A 16089-nucleotide genomic window follows, 5' to 3' on the forward strand; every position below is an offset into this window, starting at 1 on the left:
TGAGTAGAGATTGCGCCACGGCACTCCAGCCTGGGCAATAGTGAGACTCTGTCTCCAAAAAAAGGAACTGTTGACCTATACTTCTACCAGATTCCCATTTCTCCTGCTGTCAAAGAGTCTACAGCACCCCCCATTCCCACTTTCCTTCGCAGACTTGGGGTTACACCAGTAGAGAGGTTGTATGTGCTGTGAGAAGAAGGTGCGGGTCTGGTCTGCCTGTGGCCTACTGAAGAGTCTTATACTTCTTTAATTATTGCCCTTGGTTTTAGTTATTTCAGGGTTGGTCCACAGGACTCAGGGGAGAAAAAAGTATAAAAATTTCTTTTCTCCTTACAAGAATTCCAAGATGTGTCAGAGTTAACCAGAAGCATAGAGAAGACTTTACATAGTCGAGTAACCACCCTAGGAATGTGGTAGAATTGGCAGTCTGTCTGTCTCTTTGGATTGTCAGATTAAAGAAACCACCTGGAGGCTGACACTGGCCCCTTCCCTTCCCAGGAGACAGATCTGGCCTAAATACAGAGATGCCTACAAGGAAGACCTAGGATTGCAATAGTTCTTAGCATATAAAACTCTTCTTTCAGGTCTTAAAGTAAGTGGCCACTCTGTACCAAAGCCAAAGAACTGAAGGGTACTCCTCTTGGCTGGGGTTTCATATTGCTCTTGCAAAATTCAGTTTCCTCTCATCTTTTCTGTCATTCTGTGGGTACCAACAGCCTTGGCCAGGTGTGAGTAGTGTCCATTACTACTGTTTGCTCTGACTATCTTGCACAAAGATGTCAAGTAAGGCTGAAGCAAAGGCCTTGGTGATACTCTTGCCTTGGACAGATAAATGGCAGCAGTGCAGCTAGTCCCTCTGCACCCATTTGTATTCCAAAGGTAGTAAACACAGCTGTTCAGAAGCCCTTTATAATAAAGATGTCAAATATCTGAAATCAATTCCCAGCTCTGACAAAACTTGCCTTCTGGGTATGGAGACAAAGCAAGAATTTGTGACGACTGCTGACCACGTCTAGAACTGCCTTGAAGCTGGCCATTAGAGACTTGAAACCACAATTTTCACTAAACCTCAGATCACATTTGCTTGGGGCTACTATGGAGTAAGATGATATTAAGGACACAAAAAGGATGTTGCAAATGCTCATGAGATCAGGTTTTGTGGCAATCTAGGGCCACCAGTAATTCTCCACGATGACTTCTCCACAGGACTTGCTTAAGCACAGGCACAGGACCCACCACTAATCAGATGCACACTCTACACAGACTGTACCCACCGAGAATAGGCCACAGTCCTGTGGCACAAACCCATATACAAAGGTCTGAGAGGTTGGCATTTTGGTCCATGCTTATTTAACAAATCCCCTTCTGCTGTGGACATTAGGATGGGGGCCTGGCAATACTCAGGTGAGCTGTCTCACCCCAGGTCCAAAGCAGCAGCTCTCAGGCCTCCTCTGCTGCTTCATGCCATTCCAAACATGATGACTGGGCTTACACACCTATTCTATTGGAGGCCTCTCTCTCTGTGTTCACTTTTCACCGCTATTCCCTTACTTCCACAGGAGCTGGAGGCTGGCCCACCCACTCCAAACCGGAGAACAAGCATGGGCTGCCACAGGAGATCCTGGGTAAGAAATGAGCCGCAGCAGCTAGAGTAGCATGAAGAAAACACTGGCTACATTAAAAGATGAAACTTCCAAAAGGTAAATCTCTGTGTATTCATGCCTAATCTTCCAATATTGTGTAAATAATTTTTTCTACCATCCTCCATCATTTGTACACATTTTTGTCAAGTCCAAACATAATTTGAAGTGAGGTAGGTAGTTTCTCTCTCCTCGTGCCGCTGTCCTTGGGGTGATGTCGGGGCCTGTGCCCTGAACGCACTTGTCTCCCGTGCTGGGGCAGTGCCAGGGCTGGCACCAGTGGCTGGTGGAGCTTCTCAGTTGGCTATTTTCTCGATCTCATCCAAATCATCCGTGTCCAATCTTTCTATCTTCTTATCTGGAGAAAAAATACACAGGTCTCTACCCTGCCCCAGAATGTGTCCCCTGAGTAGGGGACAACAGGGCCCCTAGTCACTGACAGCAACAGTCAGAGCCAAAGGCCCCCAAGACTGGCCACAGGGGAGCTGTCCTTGGGGTCCCTGGGTCCTGAAGTCTCCAGTGTGCTCCCTGAGAACTTCGATATGGTCAGAAAGGAGGTGGGGGTGCCAGGGACAAAGGCTCTCTTGGAGCTACAGAAGATCCTACCCCTTTCCCCACCCTGCCCCCCTTAGGAAGGGTGTCAGGCACAGGACCCTCCCGGGACTCACTAAAATGCTCCTGGATTCTGTTCAGAATGTTCATGCTGTGCTTGCTGTCCACCATGTTCACTGCCAGGCCCCTCTTGCCAAAGCGGCCCGTGCGCCCGATCCGGTGTAGGTAGGTCTCGTTGTCAGGGTTCCCGTCCTTGTCCACGGGAAGATCAAAGTTGATAACGACGGACACTTGTTCAACGTCGATCCCTGCAGGAAGCAGAGTTGGATGCTGAGAGCACTAAGGACAGGAGACAAATCAGTCATGTGGTCCATCCATACAATGGAGTATTAAGGACTCAGTATTAAGGGACCGCGGCACTAACAGATGCATGCCTTTGAGTGCAGGAAGCCAGATCTGAAAGTTCAGGCACTATGAGATTTAGATGATGCACAAAAAAGGCAAGACTACAGGCACAGAAACCAAACTAGCAGGGGCTAGGAACTGGGGTGCAGGGAGGGATGATGAGTCCCTGAGAGTTGGAGAGAAGTAAGGACAGGAGACAAAAATCACTGTTGTCCACAGGTAAGTCAATGCATACCAACTTTGGGTAGAGGGAAAGAATTTAGGGGCTGTGTGCAGTGGCTCACACCTGTGATCCCAGCTTTTTGGGAGACCAAGGCAGGCGGATCACCTGAGGTCAGGAGTGCAAGACCAGCCTGGCCAACACTGTAAAACCCCGTCTCTACTAAAAATACAAAAATCAGCCAGGCATGGTGGTGGGCACCTGTAATCCCAGGCTGAGGCAGGATAATTGCTTGAACCCGGAAGGTGGAGGTTGCATTGAGCCGAGATTGTGCCACTGCACTCCAGTCTGGGTGACAGAGCAAGACCTGGTCTCAAAAAATATATATATATATTGGGACAGTCCAACTCTGGGAATTGGGTACAAGAGAGGGCATATACAGGCAGGGAGCAGAACCTGGAGGAAAAGAATAGACCTTTCATAGGTGCCAACGAAATTATGAAATCCGTCAGTAAGCCTCTGGGAGACACAATGTTCTGGAGAGGGGCACCCCTGGAAGAGCAGTCTCCGTTCTCTACCAGTCACATGCCTGTACATTTCCTTCCATCAAGTCAGGACGCCTGGCTTCTGTGGGAGTTCTTATCACCTGAGGGAAATCCAAACACTCTCTCCTAGAAAGGAATATCGTCACCAACCCCACCTATCTCTCTGAGACTATCAGACTTTCCTGTATACAAGGATTTCTGGCTCTAACTGGGCCTGGGACCCCGAGCCTGGCAGAACAGGTGGGACACATCCTCTGCTCACCGCGGGCACACACATTGGTGGTCACCAGAACCTTCTCTTTGCCCTCTCGGAAGCGCTCAATCACCGCAGCCCTCTGCTCCACCATCATCTCCCCACTCAGCAGAGCCACCTGGTGGCCTTCTTTTGAGAGCTCTGCTGCCAGCCAGCTAGCTGTTTTGCGAGTCTGGAGTGAAAAGAATTGTTTTATATGAAGAAACCTTTTAAAAATAAAATGAAGACAACTGCAAAAAAAAGTGGCTTGCCACTATTAAAATACATGAAGGCCCTGCTAAATCCAGTTAGCAGGTTAGGCTTCGAATTCCTCAAATGAAGCGTGGTGGTACACACCTGCAGTCCAAGCTACACACTTAAGCCCAGGAGTTCAAGGCTGGCCTGGGCAACATGGGAAGAACCCATCTTAAAAAAAAAAAAACTTTGTTTCGAATAGAATTTTAGTCATCTGATTCCTTTCTTTTCAAATAAGTTACATAACTGCTGTTAGTTTTTTATCTAGGAAAAGTGTGGTTTTAGCCAAAGGTCTTCATTCCTAAATACTCTATTTTCTTGCCAGATATGGTATCTCATGCCTGTAGTCCCAGTGCTTTGGGAGGCTGAGGCTGGAAGATCACTTGAGGCCAGGAGTTCGAGACCAGCCTGGACAACAAGCAAGACCCCATCTCTACAAAAATAAAAATAATTAGCCTGACACACATAGGGCACACACCTGTAGCCCTAGTAACAGCAGCCGAGGCTGCAGTGAGCTATGATCATGCCACTGTATTTTGGCCTGAATGATAAAGCAAGACCCTATCTCTTAAAAAAAAAAAATAAACTCATATGTATTTTTTTTTTTTTTTGAGATAGAGTCTTGCTCTGTTGCTAGGCGCCAGGCTGGAGTGCAGTGGCGTGATCTTGGCTCACTGCAACCTCTGCCTCCTGGGTTCAAGCAATTCTCCTGCCTCAGCCTCCCAAGTAGCTGGGACTACAGGTGTGCACTACCACGGCCAGCTAATTTTTGTATTTTAGTAGAGACTGGGTTTCACCATGTTGGCCAGGATGGTCTCGATCTCTTGACCTTGTGATCCACCTGCCTTGGCCTCCCAGAGTGCTAGGATTACAGGCATGAGCCAACACACCCGGCCACCTATATGTATTTTTAAATTTTATATATTTTTTGAGACAGGATCTCATTCTGTTGCCCGTTCTGGAGTGCAGTGACACACAGCTCACTGCATTCTCCACCTCCTGGGCTCAATCAGTCCTCCCACCTGAGACTCCCAAGCAGCTGGGACCATAGGCACGCATTACCATGCCTGGCTAATTTTTAAAAATTTTTGTAGAGATGAATCGTACTATGTTGTGCAAGCTGGTTTTGAACTCCTGGGCTCAATAAGATCCTCATGACTCAGTCTCCCAAAGGGCTGGGATTACAGGCATGAGCCACTGTGCCCAGCTACATATATATTTTTATTGATAAGATCTTACTATGTTGCCCATGCCAGCCTGAACTCCTGGGGTCAAGCAATCCTCCCACCTCAGCCTCTTGAGTTGCTGGGCCTACAGGTACTTGCCCAGCTTATATTCTTTTTTTTCGTTTTGAGACGGAGTTTCTCTCTGTTACTCAGGCTGGAGTGCAATGGTGCAATCTTGGCTCACTGCAACCTCCACGTCCAGGGTTCAAGTGATTCTCCTGCTTCAGCCTCCAGAGTAGCTGTCATTACAGGTGTGCACCACCATGCTCAACTAATGTTTTGTATTTTTAGTAGAGATGGGGTTTCACTGTGTTGGCCAGGCTGGTCTTGATCTCCTGACCTCAGATGATCTACCTGCCTTGGACTCCCAAAGTGCTGGGATTATAGATGTGAGCCACCTTGCCTGGCCGCCCAGCTTATATTCTTAAAATCTAAAAATTATTTCACTCGCTGTTACTTGGAGTTTTTTTTCCCCAAGTAATCACTAAGAAGTGGAATCAAAGTCTCCCTCTTATAACTCATTAAAACCTTAGGAGAGGGCTGGGCACAGTGGCTCACGTCTGTAATCCCAGAACTTTGGGAGGCCGAGGCGGGTGGATCACGAGGTCAAGAGATCGAGACGATCCTGGTCAACATGGTGAAACCCCATCTTTACTAAAAATACAAAAAATTAGCTGGGCATGGTGGCACGGGCCTGTAATCCCAGCTACTCAGGAGGCTGAGGCAGGAGAATTGCCTGAACCCAGGAGGCGGAGGTTGCAGTGAGCCGAGATCGCGCCATTGCACTCCAGCCTGGGTAACAAGAGCGAAACTCCGTCTCAAGGGAAAAAAAAAAAAAAAAAAAACCTTAGGAGAACAAACCTCCTTTCTTCCCATGGCACCCAGGGGCATCCAATCCTCCTGAGCCCTGCCGGGAGCTGGCTGAGAGGGAGGGGCCAGGCCTGCTGCTGCTACTCACATGGCAGAAGATCATGGCTTGAGCAATGGTGATGGCCCCGTAGAGGTTACACAGGGCCTGGAACTTCTCATCTCTGCTGCTGCACAGGACATAGTACTGTTTGATGGTGTCCAGGGTCTCTTCCTCACGCTTCAGTTTGATAACGTTTGGGTCTGGGACCACTTTCTGGGCAAACTTCCACACAGAGTCTTCAAAGGTGGCAGAGAAAAGCAGCATCTGGCAGTTCCTGGGCAGCATCCTGCAAGGGAAGGCCCTGGCATGTGGCCCCAGGTGTCCCCGGGAAGCAACAGAAGCACAGCCTCCCCAGCTGGGAGGGTCTAGGTGCCCAGGAAGGCTGACAGGGGAGGAGCATCGCGGGGAGGAGGAGCAGCAGGCCTGGGTTGGGGGTAGGGGTGGGGAAGAGTCCCTTGATCTCCTTTCTCAACCCAGGCTTGGAGGGACTGTGGTCGGTGCAGACATGGAAATGGCCCGTCAAACAAATGCTGCTGAGAATACCAGAGCCAAGACCCAGGCAGAAGCCAGAGGAGGCGTCTGAAGTAAAGGGAGAAGACGCTGCAGAAGAGGAGGCTGAGAAGTCCTCTGCCCTCGAGATCCCTACCTCTGGATGCGGATGCTCTGATCCTGGTGGCCCTGAGTCGCTATCATGACGTCAGCCTCATCCAGAACAAACACCTTGATTTTCTTGGGATCAATGAACTTGAGCTTGGAGCACCAGTCCAGCACGGTCCCAGGGGTGCCAATGACAATCTGCTCACTGAGCTTCTGGCCTCTTTCCACTGTGGAGACCCAGGTGACTTTCATGGGTATTTCAAAGGCAAAGCCCGCTCTGGAAATCAAAGCCCTGCCCATCCTTCTAGGACTAGGAGAACAAGTTATTTCCAGATTTCAAAACACATGAGTGTTCCCTTCAGCCTTGGTTTCTTCTGCTGTGAAGTGGCCAGATGACACCTATCTCAGTGCACTGTGTTCAGGATCAAATCCCACACAGCAAACCTTCAATAAGCATCAGTTCCATTCTGCTTCCTCCTATCATTCAACATCATCTAACTCTTTATGTTTATTTATTTATTTATTTATTTATTTATTTATTTATTTATTTTGAGACTTGGTGTCACTCTGTTGCTCAGACCAGAGTGCAGAGACACAGTCATGGCTCACTGCAGCTGTATCAAACATCTCATGCACCCCATAAACATACACACCTACTATGTACCCACAAAAGTTCAAAAATTAGAAAAAAAATGCTGAAAAGACATAGATAGTAAGGATATAAAGAATTAGAAGATGAAACTTCGTCAGTGACAGTGTTCTCCTCTATAATCATCCAATTCTCTCTGAAGTACCTGATCTTTATTATTATTATTATTTTTTTGGCCAACAATGTTCTACCTAGACTACGACACTTCCTCTTAGGCAGACTCTTTCACAGTTCTTATCTTTCTAATACACTCTGCCCCCTCAGCTATCCTGTCATCTATTTCAAATATATCAGTTGCTTTTACGTTAGCAAGGCGTGGTGGTGCACGCCTGTAATCCCAGCTACTCAGGAAAGTGAGACACAAGAATCACTTGAGCCCAGGAGGCAGAGGTTGCAGTGAACCAGGATTGCGTTGCTGCACTTCAGCCTGGGCGATGAGGGAGACCCTGTCTCAAAAAAAAAAAAAAAAAAAATTCAGAATTATCTGTCCTTTTAACTTGAATCCAAATTGGAAAATTTTAAATGATTATTTTCCAATAAGTTTCGTTATATTATTTACTCTTCAGAACTGGCTTCAAGTTGGCATTAGGACATTGTATGTAGACTTGATTTCTGCAAGTCATAAAGTCACATTTATTTCAGAGATCCATAAAACACAACCAAACCTCTAACAACACTTTTTTTTTTTTTTCTTGAGACAGAGTCTTACTCTGTCACCCAGACTGGAGTGCAGTGGTGTGATCCTGCTTCACTGTAACCCCCTCACAGGTTAAAGCGATTCTCCTGCCTCAGCCTCCTGAGTAGCTGGGATTACAGGTGTGTGCCACCGTGCTTGGCTAATTTTTTGGTATTTTTAGTAGAGACAGAGTTTTTCCATGTTGGTCAGGCTTATCTCAAACTCCTGACCTTCAAATGAGCCACTCACCTCGGCCTCCCAAAGTTCTGAAACTACAGGTGTGAGCCACCATGCCTGGGCAACAACACTTTTAAAATTACTTAAATAATATTAGTTGTAAAACAAACGTGTAGAAATTTTTTTATTTTTAAAGATAGAGTTTCACTATGTTGGTCAGGATGGTCTCCATCTCCTGACCTTGTGATCCACCCGCCTCGACCTCCCAAAGTGCTGGGATTATAGGCATTAGCCACCACACCCGTCCTACAAAAAAATATTTTTAGAAAATTAGCTGGGTGCAGCCAGGCACGGAGGCTCATGCCCGTAATCCTAGCACTTTGGGAGGCCAGGATGGGCCGATCACCTGAGGTTAGGAGTTCAAGATAGCCTGGCCAACATGGCAAAACCCTGTCTCTACTAAAAATACAAAAATTAGCCAAGCATGGTGGTGGTGTCTATAATCCCAGCTACCTGGGAGGCTGAGGCAGGAGAACTGCTTGAACCTGGGAGGTGGAGGCAGTGAGCCAAGATTGCACCACTGTACTCCAGCCTGGGCGACAGAGGGAGACTGTATCTAAAAAAAAAAAGATTAAAAAAAATTAACTGGGTGCAGTGATGTCCACCTGTCGTTCTAGCTATTAGGGAGGCCCACGTGAGAGAATTGCTTGAGACCAGGAGTTTTAGGCTGCACTGAGCTATGATCGCACAACACTGCACTCCAGCCTGGGCAACAGAGCAAGACCCTGTTTCTAAAATAAATAAAAATGAACACATCTAGAATGTAGACTCTTTGAAAAGCAACTGGTCTGGTCTTGCAAAATGTTAAATGTAATAGGGAGAGAAAAAGGTAGGAGGACAATTCTAGCTAGATCGAAAGAAACAAAGTACAACCACCAAATGCAATGTCTAAACACTGAACGCTGACTTGATCTCGGTTCAAAAACCAAACAGCCATAAAGGAACACTTTGGGGACATCTGGGGAGGAATAAAAATTGACTGGATATTAGTTATTCTAGGAAATCAATTTTCCTGGTTGTGATAAGGGTATCCACAGGTATGCCAAAGAATGTCTCATGAGATGCATATCTGCAGTTTACTTACAAATGGTTTGACAAAAATGTATACATGTGTATATATAAAGCAAATATGGCAAAATGTTAAGTTTTTTAATCTAGGTGGAGAAAATACATGTGTTTATTGTATTATTTTAGCTATTGGGTATGTTTTAAAATATTTCAAAATAAAAAGAATTAGGTTAATAATTTAGGATCACATTCACATACTCACATTTATTGCCTCGAACAGCATAAGCTAGCTTCAGTGCAGGGTAAAATTTGCCCATTTGTTCAATCACTTTTCCTGTTTGGAGGGCGAGCTCATATGTTGGGGAGAGGCAGAGACACTGGTAGGGAAAGAGTGCAGAGTGCAAATTCAAGACAATAGCTCTTTTGCAAAGGGGAATTACCATTAGGACTCAGCCACTCCTCCCACTGAAGCTGAAGGAAAGAATATGTACATTAAAGTGTACACCATTTGATTCTTTGTTTTTTTTTGTTTGTTTCTTGAGACAGGGTCTCGCTATGTTGCCCAGGCTGGAGTGCAGTGGCTGTTCACAGGCGTGATCCCACTACTGATCAGCACGGCAGTTTTGACCTTCTCCATTTCCGACCTGGGCCGGTTCACCCCTCCTTAGGCAACCTGGTGGTCCCCCGCTCCCAGAAGGTCACCATATTGATGCCGAACTTAGTGCAGACACCCAATTGGCATAGCACACTACAGCCCAGAACTCCTGGGCTCAAGTGATCTGCCCACTCAGCCTCCCTAGTAGCTGGCACAACAGGCATGTGCCACTGCACCCGGCCACCATTTGATTCTTTAAGCTACAAGGTCATAGCTAGAATTCTTAGGGGTCAGAACTCTGGCTGGGTAAAGACACTTGAAAACAGATACCAGCCATTGACATACAAAAACCCACCCACGAGCAAGAATCTAAAGTTCCAATTGGCATTAGCTTTCTTTTTACTTACTCAGGAAGCTCTCAGAACTTTCTAATGGATGACAGTTGCAGATGAAACAGGTTTTCCTGCAACTAAAGGAGCCAAGTCTGTAAGAAGTATCCCAGAACTGGCTCATGGAAAATGAAACAGGATTTTTGTTGCCACTGGAAGATATACCATATTATTTGTGCTCAATTTAAGGAGTTTAGTTTGTGTAAAAAGTTATTAATAGACTGGCTTCTATTTTTTTGAGACAGAGTTTTGATCTTTTGGTCCAGGCTGGAGTGCAATGGTGTGATCTCAGCTCACTGCAACCAATGCCTCTCAGGTTCAAGTGGTTCTCTTGCCTCAGCCTCCATGCCTGGCTAATTGTTTATTTTTAATACAGACAGGTTTTCACCATGTTGGTCAGGCTGGTCTAGAACTCCTGACCTTAGGTGATCTGCCCTCCTCGGCCTCCCAAAGTGCTGGGATTACAGGCATGAGCCACTGTGCCTGGCCCATAGCTTGGCTTTTAATCCATCAAATGGAAATCCCCTTCTATCTATGCCTTAGTAGAAAACCTAAATTCCCAAGTCCTTACCTGTGGGTATTTGTTTGCAGGTTCTACTTGGCTAAGCATGGCCAGCACAAAAGCAGCTGTCTTGCCAGTACCAGACTGAGATTGGGCAATTAAGTTCTGTGGGCTGAACAAGAAACAAACTGGTTAGGAGCTTAAATCTCAAGCAACCTTTTAATTAATAAAGTTAAAAAAAATCAGTATTAAAAATTCATGTATAGAAAGAGACCTTGGATGATAGTGTAGCAGTTACATACGCAGCTTCACAAGAACAAAGCACTATAGAAAGAAAGTTTTCTGGTGGGATTTGAGGCACTCCACATCTTTTTTTTTTTTTTTCTTTTGAAATGAGGTCTCACTCTGTTGAATGCAGTGCAGCCTGGTCAACTTGGCCCACTGCAGCCTCGACCTCCTGGGCTCAAGTGATCCTCCTGCTTCAGTCTCCCAAAGTGCTGGGATTATAGGTGTGAGCCACTGCAGTGGGTCTACTGATTCTTTTAAAATGTGAGTCAGCTCATGTTACTTCTCTGCTCAAAAACCTTCCAATCATTCCTCATTTCATTCAAAGTACAAGTTGAAAGCCTCATAATGGCATACAGGATTCTCCATGACCTGCTCCCCATTACACCTCAGCTCTCATTCCTTACTACTCTCTCTCCCTTACTTCACTCCAGCACACGGCCCCAGTGCTGCTCAGGGAACAGGCCAGCCATGCTCTTTCTTAGGGCTTGTGCGTTGGCTGTACTCTGCTTGGGACAACTGTCCCCAGGTAACATACTAATTCTTTTCTCTCCATCAAGTCTTTGCTCAGCTATCACCTACTTCAGGAGATCCTACCTTAATTACTTGATTTCAAAGTGTAATCTACCTTGAAATGCCGTTTTGGTGGCAGGGTAGGGAGCAACAGTGGCAAGAACCAAGTCTTGCCTTGAAGGTGGCAAGCAGCAGCCTCTGAAGCAGGTCAAGAAGCAGGCAAGTCCGGGCACGGTGGCTTATACCTGTAATCCCAGCACTTTGGGAGGCCAAGGTGGGTGGATCACTTGAGGTCAGGAGTTTGAGACCAGCGCGGCCAACAAGGTGAAACCCTGCCACTCCTAAAAATACATAAAATTAGCTGGGCGTGGTGGCAGGTACCTGTAGTCCCAGCTATTCGGGAGGCTGAGGCAGGAGAATCGCTTGAACCTGGGAGGTGGAGGTTGTAGTGAGCCAAGATCACACCAGTGTACTCCAGCCTAGGTGTGGTGGCTCATGCCTACAATCTCAGCACTTTGGGAGGTTGAGGTGGGTGGATTTCTTCAGCCTAGGAGTTCGAGACCAGCTGGGCAAAATACTGAAACCCTGTCTCTACAAAAGATACAAACATTAGCTGGACATGGTGGTACATACCTGTAGTCCCAGCTACTTGGGAGTCTGAGGTGTGAGGATCCCTTGAGCCCAGGAGTTAGAGGGTGGAGGTTGCAGTCTGCAGTGAGCTAAGACTGTGCCACTGCACTCCAACCCCGGTGACAGAGCAAGACCCTGTCTCAAAAAAAAAAAAAAAAAAGCAGCAGCAGCAGGCCAAAGAGATGGACAAGGAAAATGAGGTCTTCCAGCAGGATTCAAAAAAAAAAGAACAGAAGAATCTTGAATTAAAAGTGAAGCCATGGGGGAAGACCCCCAGCCACAAGTGGAATTTTAAAATCTGACAAAAATAAGCTGTTTCTTGTGCCTGAGGTGATAGTGACTCTTTTTTATTTGTTTGTTTGTTTGTAGACATGGTCTCACTCTGTTGCCCAGGCTGGAGTGCAGTGGCATGATCTCAGTTCACTGCAACCACCACCTCCCAGGTTTTAAGCAATTCTCATGCCTCAGCCTCCTGAGTAGTGGGACTACAGGCATGCACCACAGTGCCTGGCTTTTTTTGTTTGTTCATTTGTAGAGATGGGTTTCACCATGTTGGCCAGGCTGGTCTCGAACTCCTGACCTCAAGTGATCTGCTCGCTTCAGCCTCCCAGAGTGCAGGGATTACAGGTGTGAGCCACTGCATCTGGCCGCCACAGTGGTAACTCTTGATTCTATTTCTGTTTAAACATCTAGATTCCCTGTCCCTCAGTGCTTATATAGGTTGGGGAAAAAAAAGCAAAAAAAGAAGAAAAATAGATTCCCTTACTTGGCATATTCTCTGAAAAAAGTAAAAAAAAAAGAAAAATAGATTCCCTGTCAAAACATCTGTTGCCCTTTGTAGTTAGAATAAAGTGTTGTACATTTAATTTCTTTTTTATTTTTGCCTTTTAATACAGATGAGGTCTTACAATGCTTCCCAGGCTGGTCTCAAACTCCTGGGCTCAAGCCATCTGCCTGCCTTGGCCTCCCAAATTGCTGGGATAACAGGCATAAGCCACCATGCCTGGCCAAAATTTATTATAATTACAATAATTTTTTTTTTTTTGAGACAGTCTCACTCTGTTGCCCAGGCTAGAGTCCAGTGGTGTGATCTTGGCTCACTGCAACTTCCACCTCCCAGGTTCAAGTGATTCTCGTCTCAGCCTCCTGAGTAGCTGGGACTACAAGTGCCTGCCACCACACCTGGCTAGTTTTTGTATTTTTAGTAGAGTGGGGTTTTACCATGTTGGCCAGGCTGGTCTTGAACTCCTGATCTCAAGTGATCTGCCTGCCCTGGCCTCTCAAAATGTGGGGATTACAGGCGTCAGCCTCTGCACCCAACCGAAATTTATTATTTTTAATTGAAGTAAAAAATATATAACATTTTCCCTTTTACCCACTTTTAAGTATACTATTCAGTAGCATTAACATTTGTAATTTATTACCTGTTCTATTTTAATAAAAATAAATTATCTACATTTCAAATTAGAATGTAAGCTCCTGTGGGCATGAATTTTGGTCTGTTTTGTTGACTAATATATATAAGTGCCTAGCATAGTATCTGTTACATACCAGGCACTCAATAAATATTTGTTAATGATGAAAGGTACTAGATAATTCTAGTGATAATGCTGGTCTCGTCTAATATTTTCAATCTAAAAATGGAAAATCTAAAATGAAATGGATTGTAACAGGACACATACGGCTCAGCGAGCATCAGTGGCAATGCGTTCTCTTGTATCTTGGACGGACGATTGAAACCCATGGCATAGACTCCTTGGAGAAGCTGGGGTTTCCTAGAAAAACAGTTAAAGATGAAAGTCACAGTCTCTTTGGTTGAGGAAAGCAGCAAAGTATCTGGAGGATTTTTCTCTTTTACTGTTTACAAATAGATTTTTGTTTGTTTTTCAGACAGTCTTGCTCTACTGCCCAGGCTGCAGTGCAATGGTGCAATCTCGGTTCACTGCAACCTCTGCCTCCCAGGTTCAAGCAATTCTTGTGTCTCAGCCTCCCGAGTAGCTGTGATTACGGGTGCACATCACCATGCCCCACTAATTTTTGTATTTTGAGTAGAGACAGGGTTTCGCCATGTTGGCCACATTGGTCTTGAACTCCTGACCTCAAGTGGTCTGCCTGCCTCAGCCGCTCAAAGTGCTGGGATTACAGGTGTGAGCCACTGTGCCTGGCCTATACATAGTTTGTAATCAACAATAATTGAGTTGTGCTGAACTGAATACATGTTAATACAACTAAAGCTTTTATAGATCATCTGGAAATTTTACTAAATATCCTAAACACCTAAAGTATTTATTTATATTTTTTAGATGGAGTCTGGTCTTGCTCTGTTGTACAGGCTGGTCTGGAACTCCTGGCCTCAAGTGATCCTCTCACCTTGGCCTCCAAAAGTGTGGGGACTGGAGGTGTGCACCACTGCACCCAGCTAAATTCTTTTATAAAATTTGGGTAGCGGCTGGGCGCAGTAGCTCATGTCTGTAATCTCAGCACTTTGGGAGGCCAAGACGGATGGATCATGAGGTCAGCAGATCAAGACCAGCCTGACCAACATGGTGAAACCCCATTTCTACTAAAAATACAAAACTTAGCCAGGCGTGGTGGTACACGCCTGTAATCCCAGTTACTCAGGAGGCTGAGGCAGGAAAATTGCTTTAACCTGAGAGGCAGAGGTTGCAGTGAGCTGAGATCAAGCTACTGCACTCCAGTACTCCAGCCTGGGTGACAGAGGACAGAGCAAGATTCCGTCTCAAAAAAAAAAAAAAAAAAAAAAAAAAAAACTTGGTTAGCTAAAACTGTTCAGTTGTGATAAAAAGTAAAAAGATATCTATAACAGGCCTAAGATCTCTATTTCAGTGCAAAGAAGAGTCAGGAAGTGAATAAATACTCACAGCCGAAGCTCTTCAAAAGACTTCACCGAGTACAGTGGGGAGTTTGGATCCCGCTGGAGGACTTCCACTTGGTTTGTGTTATCGACAAGGTTGCTTCTGATCAGCTTGTTGAGTAAGGACTGGGCAGCTCTATCCTCTGTCAGGAAAAAAAAAGCAAAGAATTTTTTTTTTTTTTTTTGAGACAGAGTCTTGCTCTGTTGTCAGGTGCCAGGCTCGAGTGCAGTGGTGTAATCTCGGCTCACTGCAATCCCCACCTCCTGGGTTCAAGCAATTTTCCTGCCTCAGCCTCCTGAGTAGCTGGGACTACAGGCGCGCACCACCACGCCCAGCTAATTTTTGTATTTTTTAGTAGAGACGGGGTTTCACCATGTTGGCCAGGATGGTCTTGATCTCTTGACCTCATGATCCGCCCACCTCGGCCTCCCAAAGTGCTGGGATTACAGGCGTGAGCCACCATGCCCAGCAAAAGCAAAGAATTTTAAAAGTCCTTGAAACCTACCAGGTGTTTACTCGAATTCAACTGCCATTTGTGTTTTAAATAATAATGTACTGATCATTCAAATTCAAGGTACATCATTGTTTTGACTTATAAATTAAAATAGTTTTATTTTAAAAAAAAGGTTATGATACTCACACGACCCATTTAGGCCTCATATTCTTCTCCATACTCTATTCTAACAGCTCTCTTTACCTGCAGTTATCTATCCCTCCTATCCAGACCCACATGTTTACTCCCCAGTTTGCACTCTATATAAACCTAAAGTAATTAACATATCACAACAATGAAAAAAAAATTAGGAATTAAAGTCTATACCTTAATATTTTATAAGTTGATCTCATCATCCATGTCAAATGTATCAAAATATCATTAAGCTTAATTTTATTGAACAATAGAGAGGCAACTTAAAATTTCTTTTATAACACCCTGTTCAACTGTTCAGTTGTTCAATGTAAAATTTCTTTAAATGTAAACTATTAGAATTCCTTCACCTATTGACTATTTATATTGAACTTTTATGCTAGCACTGTATCTCCTATTAAAGGCAAGCCAAATTGGGTATAAAAATGAAGCTTCATAACAATCCACTTTCTTTTCTTTTTCTTTTTTTTTGTTTGCTTAACCTTCTTTTTACCATTGTATGTAGCAAGTTTCTTGAAGACAACAATCCACTTTCTTAGAATGCAGAAGCTTGTTATTATA

At 45.1% G+C, this 16089-nt stretch overlaps 1 protein-coding gene across 8 annotated transcripts in view; it reads right to left on the reverse strand.

Annotated features, from left to right (window-relative positions):
* Window positions 1-1696: 1696 nt before the first annotated feature.
* Window positions 1697-16089, reverse strand: part of LOC105706798 (ATP-dependent RNA helicase DDX19B) — a 30285-nt gene continuing 15892 nt past the window's right edge. For 7 of the 8 annotated variants that reach the window (XM_064383299.1, XM_012437382.3, XM_064383303.1 and 4 more), the window contains 9 exons: window positions 14889-15024; window positions 13689-13781; window positions 10648-10750; window positions 9355-9469; window positions 6572-6749; window positions 5974-6211; window positions 3565-3727; window positions 2309-2500; window positions 1697-1998 (listed from right to left, as the gene is read on the reverse strand). In XM_064383299.1, coding sequence (XP_064239369.1) covers window positions 1937-1998; window positions 2309-2500; window positions 3565-3727; window positions 5974-6211; window positions 6572-6749; window positions 9355-9469; window positions 10648-10750; window positions 13689-13781; window positions 14889-15024 — 1280 coding nt within the window. In that variant the 3' untranslated portion in view covers window positions 1697-1936. Of the gene's footprint in view, window positions 1999-2308; window positions 2501-3232; window positions 3404-3564; window positions 3728-5973; window positions 6212-6571; window positions 6750-9354; window positions 9470-10647; window positions 10751-13688; window positions 13782-14888; window positions 15025-16089 lie in introns of those variants that run through there. The other variant, XR_001104923.3, reaches the window with a different exon arrangement.

This window comes from Aotus nancymaae, unplaced genomic scaffold (genome assembly GCF_030222135.1).
Source record: "Aotus nancymaae isolate 86718 unplaced genomic scaffold, 86718_ANA_hifiasm-v0.15.2.pri h1tg000030l, whole genome shotgun sequence".
NCBI lineage: Eukaryota > Metazoa > Chordata > Mammalia > Primates > Aotidae > Aotus > Aotus nancymaae.